Source organism: Apteryx rowi, unplaced genomic scaffold (assembly GCF_003343035.1).
Source record: "Apteryx rowi isolate R43461 unplaced genomic scaffold, aptRow1 scaffold_320, whole genome shotgun sequence".
NCBI classification, from domain to species: Eukaryota; Metazoa; Chordata; class Aves; order Apterygiformes; family Apterygidae; genus Apteryx; species Apteryx rowi.
This window is the reverse complement of record NW_020449642.1, coordinates 312,816-331,295: the sequence shown is the minus strand read 5'-3', so window position 1 is coordinate 331,295 and position 18,480 is coordinate 312,816. Positions and strand designations below refer to the sequence as shown.

Genomic DNA, 18,480 nt, shown 5'->3' with positions numbered 1-18,480 from the left:
GTGAATTGGCAGGCCGGGGACCTCTTGCCAGTACCACTGACCACAGCGCTTTATGCCCTTTCAGTGATCAGCGTGAATCACCCTCTCGACTACGAGCAGATCTCCAATGGCGTCATTTACCTGACTGTGATGGCCAAGGATGCCGGCAACCCACCGCTCAACAGCACCGTCCCCGTCACCATCGAGGTCTTTGTAAGTATGGCACCCGTCCGTGCCCATGTGGCACCACCGGCGGTCGGCCCAGGGCGAGTGCCAGCTGGTTTTGCTCAGCTTGAGCCTGCGTACTTGGTGCTGGTCCTCCGTAGGCAGTCAGCATCGCCCTTTGCACTTCCATAGCGCCTCTCCTCCAGCATGTCCTGGAGTGGGTCTGGGGCCCGGTGATGGTTGTCCTGCCCCTGCTTTGCATGTGTGTAACATGAGGCACAGCTGAGTCCAAAGGACTTGCCTGCAGCTGTGCCCTGAACCGGTGGCACAACCTCAGCTGGCCCTCTGCGATCCTGTTGGGATATTCCTCCTTTAGTCTGTTCCTCTGTGGTAGTGTGATTAATGCCTCGGTAATCCAGCAGGACTACCCCACCACGTGGACGTGTACCTGCAGACTGTAATTACATATGCGTCTATTCATATGGATGCATGGGTATGCGCGTGACAGTCTCGTGGATGTGCTTTTCTCTGTGCTGCATTTGGAATTCCCTCCTAGAAGCAGCTTCAAAATAACTTTCCTTTCCCTGTCAGACGTGATTTTTTTTTTTTTTTTTTTTTTTTGCTATTCATCAAATGTCCTCAGCCCTCCCCGGCTGCGCCAAAGGGAGGTGGCACCTTGCTGGACCTCAGCCTGGTGTGGGATGGTAGCAGGCTCTCGGGAGCCTGGGAGCAAAGGGCTGGCAGCCAGCCGCCCCCTGCGGCTGAGGAGATGCAGCCTGCAAGCCGTTCTCGGTGGGAGCTGCGGGACAGGCGGAGCGACCCCTGGCAAAAGAGCCATTTGTTTGGAGAAGCAAGTCCGGCCACTTAGATTCCCCCTTCAAACTCTGCTCGGCATTTCCCCGGAGGAGGGGCCGAAGCAGAGGGTTGCTGAGATTGCTCGGAGTCGGACCGCACTGCCGTCCGCGGTGTGCGCTTTCCCTCTTGGGGCTCCCTCCACCCTTGCTTTCGACTGGGGAGGTTTATTCAGCGCCTGGTGAACCCCTCTCTCGGCTCGCAGGAAGCTCTTTAGCTGTCATCCCTGTGCCTGCGAGCCGGCTGCGAGGCTCCCGACGCCCGTAGCCAGCGGCGCTGCGTGCAGCTCGGGCGCAGAAGGGAGAGGTCTGGCAGAGCGCAGCGAAGACTGATTTCCACTGATGCGGCTCTGGCGTTGGTGGACGCTCCAGGTGCTCTCCACAAAGAGCGGTGTCGTCCTTCTTCTGCTCTCCAACGTGACAGCCAGCCCCGGGAGACCCCACCAGCGACTTGCAGCACGTGGGGATCAAAGTGGCTGGCGAAGGAAGCAGCTACCTGACAGGAGAACGACTTTATTTGTTTCCAGCGCTGCAGAGTTGGAGAGGATTAGTGGAGGATCTTCTCCTCTTCCTCCCTCTCCATCGCCCCCTCCAAGACCTGCAGGTGCCTGAAAGCAAACAGCGCTGAGGCTGACATGAATATCAAATGCACATTAGCACTTTCGGTGTCAGAAATTATCAGTCCCCGGATCAATCGCAGGCTGCGCCGGCCAGGCCGCGTGCTTCGCTGCACGTTTCGCACGCTGGCGCAGGTGCGAACCCCCTCAAGAAGGGGGTTGCTGCTGGGAGAGGTAAAGCATCTCTCTGTCACTCAGGAAGATTAGATCAGATCGTCGCTTTGAGGAACACTGTGGCTGGAGCAAGGCTGGAGGGAGGTATCGGTGATGGAGACAGTTTGCTTGATAACCCGTCAGTCTCGCTGTGATCTGATCTAAGCCGGGCTGGCAGTCGTGTCAGTCTGCGAGCCAGAAGATGAAGTGAGCGCTGCTGTAGGATGGGAACCACATCCCACGCGCCCACCTCTCCTCCAGCTCCAGGACCAGGCAGTCCCCGAAATGCTCGGGAGAGTGGGGAATAAGGCAAGACAAGAGGGGTTTAGCAATGACTAAATAGGTCCCTTCCACGCTGTTATTCAGACAGTATAATCACATCTGTCTAAAGACCACTCTTGAAAAGGTCATCTCCTGGTGGTTGGTTTTGTATGCTGGTGGTTCTTAAGTAGCTGTCACATTCTCCACTCTCAACCAAAGAGATTTTCTCTCAACAGGAAAAGAACAAAAAAAATAAAAAACCTGAGAGGAAGAAAATGAGGAGGAGGAAGTGTTTCGCAATGGCGCTTCAGGAAAAAGATGTGGAGAGGCAGCACAAGAGCAAGCATTGGAGGGCAGTAATTTTTTTTCCTCCTTTGGTTGTTGGTTTTTAATAAAGCCAAACTCGCCTTGTAGATTTCCCATTAGGGGACAATAAGCTTTTGTAGAGGGAGCCGCTGAATTAGAACTAATAGTGAGCGTGACGCTAGGATCCGAGGAAATATCTCCACTAATACGTTTCTGCCTCGTGCCTTGTTGCTGATGCTGTTTGCTGCGATGAGCCAGCAACTTTTGGTGTATGCAAGGGTGGAGTAAAGGGGTGGGCGCAGTTAGGGTGCATGTCAGTGACTACCAGCCCCCCAATACCTCTGAGGATAGCAGGATGCTCTCTTAGCCTGAGGGCATAGGTCCAACCTTTGGGGAGGAGGGTTATGGAGCTGGAGACCACGCTAAGCTGTTCTTGCAGAAGCCAGCAAGCCAGAGGTGATGAACTTGGAGGCTGATGCTGCTAGCTGGATGCCCTCATCAATAGAATGTGCGTTGGATCCCACTGCTGACAGCAGCTGGGGTGTGGTGGAAAGCTTTGGAGTTCGCTTTCCTTGAAGGGGGGATTTATTTCTCGAAGAACGCCCTGTAGGCAGGTGTGGTCCAGCTCTGTCCAGATGGGGAGCTGGCCAGACGTCTAGGCCGTGCCTCCCCAAAAGCCGGCTTACCGGGCCGTGGAGGTGCTGGCACCGGCTTATTAACTCAGGCCGCTAATGTAGCAGCACAGCTTCTGTTCTGGCTTGCGTCCATCCAGCCTGGACCACCGGCCCTCGGGCGATCACCCTGACCCAGCTAACAGCCGCGCTCTGTGAAGATGGACGGCGCACGGGCAGCAGGCAATTTCCTCATTACCATCCGAGGAAGCCGCGGTGGAAAGCCGAGTGATGCAAAGGCTGATTAAAGACCACCTGCTTCCGGCAAAGACAGCAGAGGATGGCAATTTAATTACAGTACGATGGGCATCGTTGGCACGTGAAATTGCCTCAGATATCGAGTTCAGTGGCAGCAGGAGCAGCTGAGCCTGCGAGTCCATCAGCAGTCTCTAGGTAGAAGACATCTCTGGAGCAGCCCCAAGAAAATGGCAAAGTCCATAACACTGTTTTAATGTTCTGGCAGCTCCATCCTTCCCTCTGAAGGCTATTGAGTTTGGTTCATTTAAGGCTGATTCTTAACATTATTTAAACAGCGTTTAAAGCCCATCTGGGTGAGCTTTAAACTGGTCCCTAAATCCGTTTTGAGGAATGTTCCAAGCAATTGCTCCTGACTGGTTTCACCAGGACTGCCATAGTCTGTGGCAGAGACAAGCTTGGGGGGGACTGATATGCAAACCAGCTTCCCCTCGGAAAATGCTGTACCTGCGCCCCCTGCAAATACCCATAAAATTCCTACAGCTAAACACAAGTGGGTGAAAAAAGCCTGTCTTTGTAATGGTTTACTTAGTCGGCATGTGCTCTAGCACTTGGGGGCAATGCAATTTCCACTGCTTCTCCTGCAGTGCCAGCTAGCTGGCTCCACTTGTATTTAAAAGAAATGAAACATCTTTTCATCCGCAAGGGAGGAGAAGAACAGAGCCTCAGGTAGGGAAAAGCCACCTTTGCTCTGCCTGATGCTTTGACCGCAGGGGGCATAACTCACACCAGTCTGTTAGACTGGTGTGACCCATAGGAATACGCCATCCATGTGCAGCTCTAAGAGGAAGGAGCAGGTTTATCCTGGACACTGCTTTGCTTATGGCAGTGTTTGTGTCTTTCTGGAGCTCTGCGGTGGAGGGAACAGCCCATAACGTGCTTCCTAGCAAATAGTAGGGAGGAAGCAGCAGGGTTTCCTCAGCTCTACTTGAATTGAACATGGTTAAATCGCAGGAGGCCACTCTGTGCCTCAGTCCCTCACCCAGTCCCCTGTACCTGTTCCTAAAAGAAGTCAGAGAAAAAACAAGAGAGAAAAGCTGCTGCTTTCCCAGAGCTGCAGTGCTCAGCAGAGCCCTGGAGACCCCCTGCTAACCTCTTTGCTGGGGCAGGCACAAGCCCAGAGGGGTGACCGGGAGGAGAGGCCCTGCTGTTGTCTCTCTGCAGCTGAAGGGTGCAGCCGGCAAAGGCATTTGTGACCAGACTGTCCTTTCTGCTTCAGTCGCTTTGCACCGTTCGAGCAGCTCGGAGTGGCCAACATTCAGGTCAAAAGTGGTAGACCAAGAAGTCTCCTTGCTGGAGGCAGGCTCCCTGCTAGCACTGATGCTGGCAGAGCTGGCCACTTTGCAAAATGCCTGCTCCTCGTTGCTGGCCATGGTGGGGAGACACGGACGTGGGGCGGCTGTGCTGGGCTTTGCCGGTGCCTGGTATCCGTGTGGTGCGAGGAGCCGAACCAGCTCAGCCCAAGGGATGTGCGGTTGGCGTGCCTGTGCTTTCTGCCACGGGCTTGTGCTGAGCAGGACCTGGAGGCAGGAGATGGAGGGGTTGTTTTCTGGCTTTCTTGGATGGTGATAGTCTGTGCTCAGACCTCTGGTTCCTCCTCCCCTGTGCCTTAACCCTCAGGCCACCTTCCCCCTCGCTGCTGTCTTGAGGCACAGAGGGCCAGGAGTGTCCCCAGCCCATAGCAGTGTTTGGCAGCTGTTCAATCATTTTGTCTTTTCCAAACCAACATCTTGAACTTTTCTTTGCTTCAGGATGAAAACGACAACCCACCCACGTTCAGCAAGCCATCCTACGTCATAACCGTCGTGGAGGACATTATGGCAGGTATGGGAAATGCGCCCTTGCTGTTTCTCCAGGTTGGGGATCTTACAGCCATAGTGGTTTAGCTGACAGCTTTTTGGGGAAATGAGGAGGAAAGCCCAAAGACCTGGCAGAGTTCATAACCTCCTAGGAAACAAGGCTGAGAATGGCAAGAGAAAGAGCAAGTGCCTTTTGCCTATGCGCCCTGGTTTCAGCGCATAGATAATTTGCACGTAGATATAGTGCATGTGCGTAACGCTCGAGCCCTTCTCTGCGCGTGCTGCTGTAACAGCGCAAATAACCCAGGGAGCCTGGCTGTATCGGAGTATGTGGATGGGAATTGGGGTAAGGTGTCGAAGGGGTGCTCAGCTTGAGCAGTAACACCTGACCTCAAGGGTCACGTCGGAGGGAAAGAGGCTAGTGCAGCTCGCAGCTCCCTCTGGGGTGCTTGGCCGTGCCGGCCGGCTCTCTGCCAAGCAGCGGCTGTTGCACCCTGCCAGCTCCGTGGCTGCCGATGCGGAGCGGCACAAAGCTGTCGCAAAAAGCTCTCCGGTCACAAACAAGCTGGTAGCTATAACGCTTACACACCCAGCCTGGCTTGCTGCTCCTGATTTTCCCAAATTTAGCATCAAAATGCAAGTAGCACGCCAGGCTTCAAATGCCGGTGGGATTCGGTGCCCCAGTCTGGGGTCCTAGGCCCCATGGCGCGTTGGGGCTGGGCGCAGAGCTGCAGCAGGAGCGGCTCGGTGGGGAGAGGCAGCACGGGTCCTGCTCCTGCAAGTGGGCTCCCGGGGTGGCCTGGGGCCACGTGCTCCTGCCTCTGCCCACCCCGCGTTTCCGTCTCCCCACCAGGAGCTACGGTGCTGTTTCTGAATGCCACCGATATGGACCGCTCCAGGGAATACGGGCAGGAGTCAATTATCTACTCGCTGGAAGGGTCCTCTCATTTTCGGATCAACGCTCGCTCCGGTAGCCACCGCGCTCAGTCTGGCTGTTCCCCTTTCAGTTGCTCTCTCGGTCCCTCTCCGGTCTTCCGGTCTTTGCTTGAAAGCAAAGAACTCCTTTTGCCCACCTGGCATCCCCAGGTTAAGCTACGCGCTGATGCCTTGGAAAGGAAGGAAGGAGGCATCTGTGTGTCCCAGGGCCTTTGAGAAGTTCAGTGCTATCTGTGCGCGTTGCCGATCCAGGGCAGCTGAACCTGCCCTGTAAAGGTGTGCTTAATTGGATGCAATTTTGTGGACAGGACAGATCCATCATTACGACACATGCACACTTAAAAATTTTTCCTATGATTAATTCTTTCAGCCTGTGAATTAATCGGTGCCACAAAAGTTTGGGAGCAAATATATTTTAAGAAGACCTTTAACCTTACAAATTTCTTTTACCGAGATTAATTTTGCCCCTCCGATCACTTTGTGGGTGAGCTCTTCACATCCCATCCAAGTCCCTCTGTAGTGAGGCACAGTCCACGTTCATCACCTTTCAGTGGCAGGAGAAGGAGAGGAGGGAGCAAAGGGCCAGGGGAGGAAGATGGGACAGTTTCATTAGCCAAGTGCAGCCGACACTGGAGGCGATGGGAAGGACAATCCCTAATGAAGTGCGGTGGGGTCCGTGGTCTTGTGGCACTGTCAGCACCAAGGATGGGACCAGTTTGTTCCCTCCACTGAGCTTGACATCATCATCGCGGTGGTCTAACAGGTTTTCTGGAAGCGGCTCCCTGCAAACCCCGGGTGTGTCGATTTGCCCTTAGGAAGAGTAGTGCAGAGGTATTCAGTTCAGGGATGTGCCAGGAAATCCCAGCCATCTGTTTGCAACTCAATTGGAAGAAGGGGTCCATTTGTGAAGGATCCACTCTCCCTTTTCGAGTGTCCCTTTTTTCACACATGTTCCTGTTCCCCATGCCTTGGATGGGAAGTCACCCTATGACATCTCTGTTCCCTCTCGTTTTCCTGGGGCTGCAGGGGAAATCACAACAACTTCTTTGCTGGACCGAGAGGCCAAATCTGAATATATCCTCATTGTCCGGGCAGTGGATGGAGGCGTGGGCCATCACCAGAAGACCGGCATTGCTATGGTGAGTGTATGCTCTCCTCCTTTCTAGCTGGACCTAGGGTTTCCTCGTGGTGGTGGTTGGCAAGGAGAGCGATTCTGGGACTGGTACTGGTAGTGTGAGCTCTGGTGTCAGCCCGCTTCAGCCTTCAGCTGGTTTTCATCTGAGGCACTCAGCTACCAAAGAATTCAGCTGCATTTACTAACAGCGTTTAGTTTTGGTTGTGAGTGCAAGTAAAGACTATATGGTGGTATCTGCCCTTGGGGCTGTCTCCACCTCTGTTCATGGCCCTTGCAGAATGACTGTCCAGACACGAGTAGGGTGCTTAAAACTGGAAATCAGGCTGCCTCTCCTGACAACCCATTCACCCCGGAGCCACTTGATCTTCCAGTGCCTTCTGTGTCCGTCTCGGTGTGCACACATGGGAACATGTACCTATTCCACCCACTGCAAGGTTCCCTTTGTTAATGCCTCTTGAGAAAGTGCTTAGTTGGAGACCTGCAGGAGTGCTTAGTTATTCCTGATGACTGCTATTCAAATATTGCCTGGATCAAGGGTTTCCAACCTACTTTTGATTCCTGGGCTCCTCAGAAAGTTCCAGTGGAGGCGGAGGCCATTGTACAGCAGATTTAAACCTTCTGGCAATACGTTTGCCTTGCCCTTCACAGACCTCGGGAAAGAGGTACCTGTCTTTTACAGATCTTACGTTCCACCTGACGTTTGAAAGAGCTTTGCAAAGGGTTTGTCAGAGTCTTTGGAAATAAAAGTAAGTCAGAAGCCAAGGATCAATCTCTCGCTGCTCATGGCACCGTGACAGTTTGAACATATCATAGCATTTGGGTTCTCTTTCTCCTGGGATCTTTGGTTTGATTGCAGAAGAGATGTCCCAGACAACAGAGCAATGCAGAGAAATACTGCGGTTGTGCTGAAGAGTTCACTGAAATAATTGTCACCAGTGCCGAGGGCCATAGGGAGGTGTATATATCCTAGCAGGAAACTAGAAGCTTCCTATTGAATCTCCCAGAGACACATTACAGCCCTGGCTGGCAAAGCGGTACAGTCTGGAAGATGCTGGGTTCCCTTTGGGGCTCCAGATGAGAGGATGTTCTCCTAAAACCTTTGTTAAAAGGAGGAAAAAAGTTCCCTGCAACAGAGATTGCAGCTGGGGGAGGAAGCCTACATAATGCTTCCTAGAAAGTATCTGTAGTTAAAAAACCTTAAAACCTGATGGGAAGTTGGTGGCTGATTAAAAGTTTGCCTGCTGTCACTAGCAGGAATATATACTTGGGACTCAGAGCCATTCCCTATATTAACTTTTGAACCGGGAATAAGGGTCCAGGTCTCGGGGGCTTTGCAAGGTCCCTGTAGGACATGTATATACCTGGGCTTCAACTAACCGTGTTTTGTGTCCTGTAAATAGGATACTTATGATTGCTTTGGAGAGCAGAGGTACTGGCATTTGCATGTCTAGGAGAGCAGACAAGGAATGCTTTCAGTGAAATGAATTGCTATTGGAAAAAGCCTTTCCTTCACAGTTCTAACTTTTGCTTGGGTACCGGGTAGACTTCTGATCACGCCAGGACAGAGAGAGGGAGCCAGAAGCCAGTGGTCAAATCACTTGCTTGGGGTGCAAGGGACCCTTCTGTCCATGGGCGGCATTGTGGGAGAGCAAAGGTGTCCCTCCATGGGGTCCCCAGGGTGAAGACATGCTCTGAAAAAAGCCAACCTACTCTGCAGTTGTCTGAGATAAGACAGGGCCTATGGTATAAGCTTGGGTGTTAAACTGGGACTGAGAGCATGAAAAAGAGCAAACCTGCTCCAGGCAATAGTCCTCCTGAGGTCTTTCCCATCTCCAGTGCCACAAGGCAGCGCTGCAGCCGTGGTTCATGATAACCCATGCTTTATGTCCTCGCGTGGTGGATAAGCCCCTGGGGTGCTCGGGGTACAGGTGGGTCGCTGACCTTGCCCGGAGGCCACCCTGGTAGCTGGGCTTGAGAATCAGCACCGTGCACATCCCTGGGGACTGCAGTCTCCAAATTCACCTCTTCTGCCACAGGGTGGCACCAGCATTTCAGCCTGGTTTGTCTGAAGGACCGCGAAGAGCTGCGCAGCATCCCCGGAGCAAAGGGAGCCCGAGCGCAGCTCCTTTCCCTCTGCAAATACAGGGATAAGTGGGAGGCGTTAATGTCTGTGATAAGTTCCACGTCCCATGCTACGTCTCCAAAGAGCCATGCACACTTGTGCTCCTCAGGCAGTGTTTGGAAACGTGGTTAGCAGCCTTAAAGCTTTTACAGTGAGCAGCCTGTTGGTTACATTGGCCTCGACAAGGTGACCCACCCTGCAACCCCTGTATCCCTTTGGGGAGATCTTGGGCATCGAGCAGTAGACGCTTCACATGATCCCGGCACCCTGTTGGTGATGTGGCTTCAGAGGAAAGGCAGAGGCACCGCTGCTGGCGTCCGTCAGCCCGTAGCCCTCCGGCTCTGATGATCGGAGCACTCTCGCCGCCTTGCAGGCAGCTGAGTTGATGTTCACAGCGGTGGTTTTCCTTGTTTTCTTCCTTGCAGGTGAACATCACGCTGCTGGACATCAATGATAATTATCCCACATGGAAAGATGAGCCGTACTTCATTAACCTGGTGGAAATGACTCCCCCCAACTCAGATGTCACCACGGTACGTGCACAGGGACACAGTCTGCAAACTGGGAAAGGCAAAGAAACCAGTTTAACGCAGGGTTTGTTTTCAGAGGGGCTGTTCAAACGAAGGCTTGCTGTCGCTTGGAGGAGCCTGCTGGGTTTTGGGACACTGTTGTACCGCCAGTTGCCTCCACGTGGGCCCGCTGCTGAGCCTCCGGCCAGGGTGACCGCGTTTCCCTGCCAGCAGGCACCCCAGCGCTCTCCCAGGACGGGCAGGCTCCTGCCAGGCTCATTTCCATGGCTTTTGCTGCGTTTGGCCTGGCATGGGCAGCAGTTACTCTAAAAGTCTCTTCCTTTAATCCGGCGACACTGCCGTGCCCAAAAGCAGGAAATCTTTGGGCTGTAAGTCACGGAGTTAAACAGCCCTTTTGTCGAAAGGACCATGAATCAATTAAACACCGCTGCCCCGAGCGCAGTGATCCCACTGTTTGCTTGTCTCGCGCGTCAGTCGCCCCGATGTTAAATGGTTATTAGCTGCGGCCAGGCACCGTCCTGCCCGTCTGCTGGGCGAGCGGGCAGCGAAGTGGGTGGATGTCTGAGCGGGGCTGGCAGCTCCACGGCTGCTCTGCCGTAAATTCCCTGCTCCATTAAGGGATTTTGGTGTTCGTTAGCAATAGCGTGTGTTTCTACATGCAAACTCCTCCGCCCTCGCAGATGCTTTTTTTCCACACCAAAATGCTGGCGGTCGCATTCGGTCACGTGCTGGCTACCACTGCCTTTGCCTGACCCTCCACTCAGGGAGGTTCCCAGGGCCATCCCGGGAAAAGGCTTGGCCCGTCAGGCAGAGCGCAGCTGGCCACAGACCATCCAGGACTGCGGGCCTGCTGGGACCTGCTTTATTATGAAGAGGTTTTGGACAGCAAGGGCTGGGCTCTTGTTTTGGACTTGCAAAATGGTCCAGTGGCCCGGAGGGGCCTGGAACAGAAGATAAATGAGGCGAAAAGCAAAGAGAATCCACAAAAATCATTGAATGGGGAAGACTAAAAAATAAGAGAAGTGGAGAGGCAAAGGAAGGTCTCGTAGCAAAGCCTTGGCCCCTGGGCAGGGAGCAGGAGATGGAGGAAGCCCCTGCAAGAACAGCTCAGGCCAGCCGGTCCCTCTTCCTCCTCCGTTTTCTCCCCAAATGGGGACATCTGTTTTGCATGCGACACGGTTTTTCTCTCTTCCACATGTCACCAGTCCTGCTGCTTATTGCCCACTTGAAGTCATCTTGTCTTTGACATCGCAATTAGTTGCTGGGAAAATAATTATTATGTCATCAGTGCCATAGAAATTCAGCTGAGGGACAAGCAGCAGGAGCCATAGAAGTTGCAAGTGTAATAAATTCCTTTTTTTTTTTTTAATGTAGATGTCTCCTGCAATTAAAAATGTCATAGGGAGAAAAATAAAACACTAAATGCCTGGTATGAAGAAGAATTCCTAAAATGAATTATTTTCGACATTTTCTAAGCGGCAGCACAAGTTTCTTAGCATGCCTCTTTGCTTCATTTATGTTATTTTTCTTTAGAGTGCTTATTTTCTAGCTGGCTTTATGTAAAAAGAGAAAGCAAGCCTTGTGGGACTGCTGCGTGTTTGCATCTCTTTCCACGCCGGCACCTTCTGGGTTTGCTGGCCAGTTTCGGTGAAAAACAAAATGTGTGCAAGTCTCATGAAACTAGGCAGCTGGATGGAGGAAAGAGAACTTCTTCCTGCCCCGCAGTGGGAAAGCCCATCACATGAGCTCAACTCTGTTATTAGACACCAGTGAATCTACATGGCTGTGCACCATGGGAGCCTCAGGTCCTTCTGTGGCATTGCTCACAGGCTTCCAGTTTTCCTTCCTGTAGCTTGGCTTTAATTTTTGCTGGTTGTTGTCCCAGTCCCATTGACCTTTGTGTTGTGTCCGCACAGGTGGTGGCCGTGGACCCGGACCTGGCGGAGAACGGCACCGTGGTCTACAGCATCCGGCCCCCCAACAAGTTCTACAGCCTCAACAGCACCACGGGGAAGATTCGCACCACCGGCGTCGTGCTGGACCGCGAGAACCCCAACCCCCAGGAAGCGGAGCTCATGCGCAAGATCGTGGTGTCGGTCACAGACTGTAAGCGCCCCTCCGGGCCCGCTCCGCTTGCCCGCGGTTCCTTTCCTCCCCGGATGCGCGAGCTGTGCCCGTGTCGGTGGCTCGTTCCTCTGACTTCTCGCCCGCTGGGCTGGGGTGTTAGCGTTTCTCACGCGTTAGCGTGTGCCGTCGCTGCTCTGACATATCTGGGCTGGTCTAGAAAACCTTGTGGTTCAGGTTATGCAAGTGTTTCCCTTCTCACCCTCTGCTTTCCCTTGCTGGTGGCTTTTTACATATTAAGCGTAATTTCTTCCCAGTTTGATTTCTTTCTTAAGACAAGGTGAAATGTTTCTTTTTCCTGTTTTGAGCATCATTTCTAAAGATGTTTTTGAGGAAAAAATGAGAGAAGGTTGAAACCTTCTGCTAAAACAAAACAGAGAGACTCAAAATAAGAGCTTGAGGGTTTCTTTACCAGCCCAGACAAATGAGATTAGAAGGTGGAAACTCACCCTCAAAATTGTCTTCGCTAAGGAGACAATTCTTTGCATTTTGCAGTTCGAAAACAAACCAAGTGGCCTTTGTGTGTGAGCAGCATGTTTTGATAGAGACTCTCGCTCGGGCTGTGTGTAGGTCGCAGGGTTTGCAGCATGGAGACGGGAATGTTTAACACAGGACATAGGACAAACTAGTCCTTGGGACACAGTGAAAAAATATGTTTTTCTCTAAATATATTGTCTTAGGAAATCTTAAAAAAATAAGAGAGAGAGAGAGATTAAAGCTAGCCAGGGCAGCGCAGCCGGGTTGACACCTCGATGGGGCCAGCCCCATGCTGCCCTGCTCCCTGGGGGTGGAAACGGCTCAGGGCATTAACGTCAAAACCCTGCCGTGTTCCTGGACTCTGCAGGCGGGAGGCCACCCTTACGAGCTACCAGCAGCGCCACGGTCTTCGTCAACCTGCTGGACCTGAACGACAATGACCCCACTTTCCAGAACCTGCCCTTCGTCGCCGAGATCGCCGAGGGCCTTCCTGTGGGCTCTTCCGTCTTCCAGGTGAGCGTGGCCCCCACCAGCATGTCCCTGCGGTGGACGTGGTGCTGGTGTTGCCGTGGTCGCTGCCCAGGGCTGATGCCCTTCTGGAAAAGGAGCCCCTTTGCCTGAGAAACCATTCCTCCTAGCCTGCTTCAGCCCCTGTCCTTGCGTCATGCATGTTGCTGGCCAGAGGGACACCTGGAGGCAGCTTTGCTCAACCCAGTATCTTTGGGGACAAAGAAGTGCTCATACTGTACAATTTTTGGTAGCAAGGAGATGAGACCTGGGCTTGGCTGCCGGTGAAGTCTGCCTGCCCTGAGCTCATCCCTTCCCTCTGCTTTCTCCACCAGGTAGTAGCCATTGACCTGGACGAGGGTCCAAATGGGCAGGTGACCTACCGCATGCAGGTGGGCATGCCCCGCATGGACTTCCTCATCAACAGCAGCAGTGGGCTCATCAGCTCTACCACCGTGCTGGACAGGGAGAGGATCTCCGAGTACTACCTCCGCGTGGTGGCCAGCGATGCCGGCGTGCCCTCGAAAAGCTCCACCAGCACCCTAACTGTCAAAGGTGGGTGTGCAAGCTCTCCACAAAGTCCTGCCAGCCCACAGAGCCCTCTGCAGTCCCAAGGGGCGGCTGCTTCACTCCAGGAAGAGGAATGGGTGATAGGAACCCATCTGTTTGGAGAGGGTGGCTGGGAGGGAGATGTGGTACCATGGGCGAGGTGGAGATGATGAAGAGGGAATGATTACTGAGCTCTCAGTACCCAAGAAAGAAGGACTTCAAAAGTACCAAGGAGAGGGATGAAACCAAAGGAGCTACTTTTTCACACCATGTGTTTTTAACTCATTGCTCCAGGGCAAGGTGGAGGGATTAGGAAAATGCACATGGGAAAAGTGGCTGTTAAAGTCAGCAGTCCACCTGCAGCTCTGGCCAAGCAAGTCTGAAAGCCCCAGCTGCTGGAAGCAGGGTTGTCCGGTCTTTATCAGCTGGARACTGTCTCTCTATGGTGCTGTTTCATGGACAACTTCTCCACGAGTTGTCCTGTCCCTTCCTACACATTCTGAGTTCCTAGTTAATATAGGAGACAAGTCAGATGGATGTATGGTGTGACCCATCACGTCTGTTCTTGTGTGCCACGGAGAGTAGGAAGGGCAGCCCGTTGCACTGCCGTGCTCATGCGCTTCATGTCTTGGCAAGATGGGGGTCAGCTTGCTAAGAGTGCGAGCGTAGCACAGAGATGGGGAAAGCACCGTGGTCTTGGTAGGGACCATGAATTCTGTGCCTGGTTTCCTCCATTGCCGCCTCTCCAGTATTTCTGCTCTTCTTGGCCTGCCTTTTTACCCAGACTTTTCCTTCAGCATGTAATTTGCATCTGGGCAGCTCGCGCGATCCTAATTTCAGAGCTGGACCCTTATTATGTGGCCTATCTTTAATTGGATGTAATTCTGTTTACTGGCTTTGCATGAACCTAGCATCTAGGATAAACACTGGAAGTGAAATGACCCTGAATCTTCCTCAGGCCTGTGCCTGAAAAAAGAAGTACCTTGTCCTGTAACGCCAGCGCCATCTGCCATACACCAGGAATTACTGATCTCATATTTAAGCCCCATGTAAATGAGAGCTCTATAGGTTTTACTTGTGACAGTTAGGTGGGGTTTTTTTGGATGTTGTGTGTGAGCTGTATGCATCAGAGGCAACCAAATGCCATCTACAGCCTTGGGGACCAGTCCTTATGGTTGGTCTCCAGGCATGACGCCCACATGGATAGCAGGTAACAGCGAGCAGAGGATTCGCTGGGAAGCTCAGAGCAGCAGGAGGATGTTTCTGAGAGCCCCATGGTGTCAGCCAGGCGTTTCTGGAAGGACGGGCAACCCTGGGGGGACACTCACATCTGCTCTCTGTTTCAGTTCTGGACGTGAACGATGAGAACCCCACCTTCTTCCCAGCCGTCTACAACGTGTCACTGCCCGAAGACGTGGCCCGGGATTTCAAGGTGGTCCGGCTCAACTGCACGGATGCCGACATTGGACTGAACGCTGAGCTCAGCTACTTCATCACGGGTACAAAGTCCCTCCGAACCCCCGGTTTTGCACAGCGGGGCTGTTAGAGCAGGCGCAGCGGGCAGCGCCGCTCCGTGCCAGTGCGTCTCCAAACTCCGGCTGTAAAGCAGCATGGGTAAAGCTCATGCAGATCAGCCTGCCGGCAGGCCTTTTCACTCTGCCGGTGTTTCGCCAGGCTGATTTGCATGTGTTTTCCTATGACGCCTTACAAAACTGTTTGGGGCTGAGCATCGCCTATGCTTCACCTGGTTGACGGAGGCGTTGGCAGTTCATGCCTCCCTAACACGAGCGTGTGGGTCCTCAGCAGGAGGGAACCTGGCTGTGGAAAGGATTCTGAGCTCCCCAAGTGCAGAGATGTAAATGTCCTGGCGCCTCCTGCAGAAAAAAGCATGTGGCAATGGGTTCACTGGTGCCGAGGGCGGGTGTTTGCCCGGGGTGAGCAGCAGGCAGGCAGAAATCCCCCCTGGGCCAAGCGGCCGGCTCGTGCCGCAGCGCTGCACACCTGCGGCGGGAGGGCAGGGGATCCCCCTCGTCGCGCTTTGACTTGCAAAGTGCCCGTGTGGCATTTAGCCCTCAGGAAGAGCAGCAGTGTCACGGGCGAGCCGCCCTTCTCACGACAGCAGCCCCGTGTTTGAGCTCATGGCCCCTCCGGCCTCCCCCGCCAGAGAAAAGGTGCGTGTTCGCCCACGGACGCCGCAGGCCGCAAGAAGAAATTACCCCCGTTTTCTGCCAAAGCATCCAGGAAATGATGTGTCTTTCATGTGATTCAGCTTTTCCCATAATCGGCTCTCCTTGCCTGCGCGGTGAGGCCGACGCGGTATTTGGTGAGGCGCAGAGAAGGTGGTCTGTCTGCTTTTGTGCCAGGGAGGCTTCGCCTGAGAGGAGATATGGCCGCTCCCTGCGAAACTTGTCGGGCTTAGAAATGTGCAAAATGCCTCGTTTCTGCCAGGGAGCGCCGCTGGGCTGAGCGCCTGTGATTTACCTGCCGGGGCCACAAGCAGCACCCAATTACAGCATCCCCTGCAGCGCGGGGGCTTTGCCCCTGCATCTGGACACGTGGGATGGGGAGATGCAGTGGTGCTTCTTCACGCTCATGGGATGAGCTGGTCGCCCTCGAGCTTGGAGGCCGGCTTGCTTTGCCGTGGAGACAGTACATGCTGGCGATGAGTAGACTTGTCCTTGTCCTTCTCTGCAGGTGGGAACCAGGATGGCAAATTCAGCGTCGGCTTCCGAGACGGGGTGGTCAGGACAGTCGTGAGTCTCGACAGGGAGACAACGGCGTCCTACACGCTGATCCTGGAGGCCATCGGTGAGGATTCTCCTGCGCTCTTTGGGGGACTGCTGCCACGCTGAGCTGCCTGCGAGGCACAGCAGAGAAGCGGTGACTTTTGAAGCACACTATAAACCAGAGCCTGCGTTTAGTGTTAGCATTTCACAACCCACATGCCTTAATATGTCTCGGTTCCACCATGACTGTTGCAGACAATAAATTCTCCCCACGGGCTGGTTCAGCCCTGTGCCTTCCTGTTGCCTTGGAGGAGGCGAGAAGGACAGCCCTTTCCCCGAGAGGGTCTGCCCTGTCCCACGGGAGCCTCCTCTGTGCACCACTGGTGCAGCAGGATCATTCCCCTAATGCCATGCCAGTGACTGCCAATTAATCCAGAGGCACCTGGCATGGGCAACGGGTTGACATGCCAACGCATCTTGGCCATCATCCCTAGAGCCTTATAATGATGCGCTTGTTTGCAGAAGACTTGGAGGTTCATTTTGAAAGGAGAAATAAGTGGCTGGGTCAGGCTCCCTGGGGGCACAGAGGTGCCCGGAGGGAGCTGACCCCACCAGGGAAAGCGGTGGGCACTGTGCCAGCTGCATCTTCAGGACCAGATCTGAAGTGGCGATGGGCCTGTCCTGCCCATCAGATGGGAATCAGCATGCCGGTGCTTTCCCAGCCGCCAGACCCCATAGGCTCCAGTTTGAGGGGTTTCATCTTAATTTGCATCAGGGCATGTTTGAAAAAGCAAAACCAATAATATGTGCTTCCTGTTTCTCCGTCTTTGTGGCAAAAGCAAGAGCTGCGCTGCCACGTCCTTACACTGAACATCAACCACTCGTGCTGTGCTCTGGGGCGAGTGGCCGTGCGCTGAGTTGGCCTGCAGAGAGCTGGTTGGGGCTTTGGCTGTTTGCCAGCAGCAGGCCGCAGCTGAGCAGAGCCCCTCACTGCCTCTCTGCAGGGCCTGAGGTCATTACTTCGGAAATTTTAATCCTATTATTTTTAGTGGTTGCTCTCTGCTTGGTGATGTCTTGGTTGCATCACGTGAGGGACCACATTTTTTTTAAGAGTCTGTTGGCTGTCCTTGGGGCAATGGCCTAAATTAGGGCTGGGAACACCTTGCCTGCGGCTCTCTTGTGGTGAAACAGGCAGCTTTTATCCAAGGAGAGGTTAGATGGAGGGGCACCATTTGCCCCGGCTGTGCCCACAGGAGATGGAGGTGACTAAACACAACCTCCCCTCTGCTTTCTCTCCCGTGCAGACAACGGCCCCACCGGGAACAGGCGGACCGGGACTGCCACCGTGTACATCACCGTCCTGGATGTCAATGACAACCGGCCCATCTTCCTTCAGAGCAGCTACGAAGTCAGCGTGCCGGAGGACATCCCGGCGGCCAGCAGCATCGTGCAGGCACGTGGCGCTCTCTTTCGCCGGGGTCCCTTTGGCGGGCGAAGCGGGGCGGGAGGTCGCCTCCCGCGGTCTCGGTGCGCTGCCGCTGCACCGTGGTGCCAGCTAGGCCCAGTGCAGCAGCAGCCGGGGTTTCCTCTGCAGCCGGGTGTAAAGCCGCGCTTTCCGCGGGGAGGAAGGAGGCCCCCGAGCAGAGCTGCTCCGCCGGGGATGCTGGCAGCCGTCCTGCCGCTCCTCTCTCCCCAGGGGGGATGGGGCCGGGAGAGGACAGAGCGCGGTTTTCAAGGGGGAGCGCGAGGGCACATGCAAAGGAGCTCTGAGAGGGGGAAAACGGAGTGAGAAAAAGAGCTTGGGCTCTTGTTCTCATTCTTGTTCCCCTTTGAGCGAGCCATCAGCAGGGCTGAATGGCTCAGTGAGCGCTGCATGAATGCCGGCATTCACTCCGCCGCCCAGGGCTTCCAGCTTCGCTTCGCACCGGCAGCCTGGCTGGAGCGCGCACCAAAGGCCCTTTGCCGAGCGCACTGGGAAGGCGCCCGGCGCCTTGAATGCCTCTCCTGGCGCGGGGAGAGCGGCGGCTTTGTCCCGCGCTCCCGCCGGCACAGTGAGTCATCGCAGCGAGAAGAAAGGAGCCTTTCACCTGCCGCCACAAAGGTTTGGCCGCTTCGGTAGGAGCCGTGTGCGCCTTGCGTCCCGGGGCGGCCGGTGCCGGGGTGCGGGCTCCGAGGCGCCTCGTCCCGGAGCGTGCGCACGGAGTCGCCCCAGGCCGGACGGCGGTCCCCGGGGCCGGAACGCCAAGCGGTGCGCCCCACGGCAGGGCACTCGCTGCCGGCCACCTCCAAACGCGCGCTGGCTCCCATTAGGCTGCTT

The 18,480-nt window shown here is 54.5% G+C and overlaps 1 protein-coding gene across 2 annotated transcripts in view; it reads left to right on the top strand.

The window, feature by feature from the left end:
- Positions 1-18,480, top strand: part of CDH23 (cadherin related 23) — a 223,917-nt gene that overhangs the window by 149,527 nt on the left and 55,910 nt on the right. For both annotated transcript variants that reach the window (XM_026071045.1, XM_026071044.1), the window contains exons 16-26: positions 65-192; positions 5,010-5,082; positions 5,911-6,027; positions 7,020-7,132; positions 9,676-9,783; positions 11,697-11,886; positions 12,749-12,894; positions 13,224-13,443; positions 14,784-14,936; positions 16,132-16,245; positions 17,468-17,616. In XM_026071045.1, the coding sequence (XP_025926830.1) occupies positions 65-192; positions 5,010-5,082; positions 5,911-6,027; positions 7,020-7,132; positions 9,676-9,783; positions 11,697-11,886; positions 12,749-12,894; positions 13,224-13,443; positions 14,784-14,936; positions 16,132-16,245; positions 17,468-17,616 (1,511 nt within the window). The remainder of the gene's footprint in view (positions 1-64; positions 193-5,009; positions 5,083-5,910; positions 6,028-7,019; positions 7,133-9,675; positions 9,784-11,696; positions 11,887-12,748; positions 12,895-13,223; positions 13,444-14,783; positions 14,937-16,131; positions 16,246-17,467; positions 17,617-18,480) is intronic.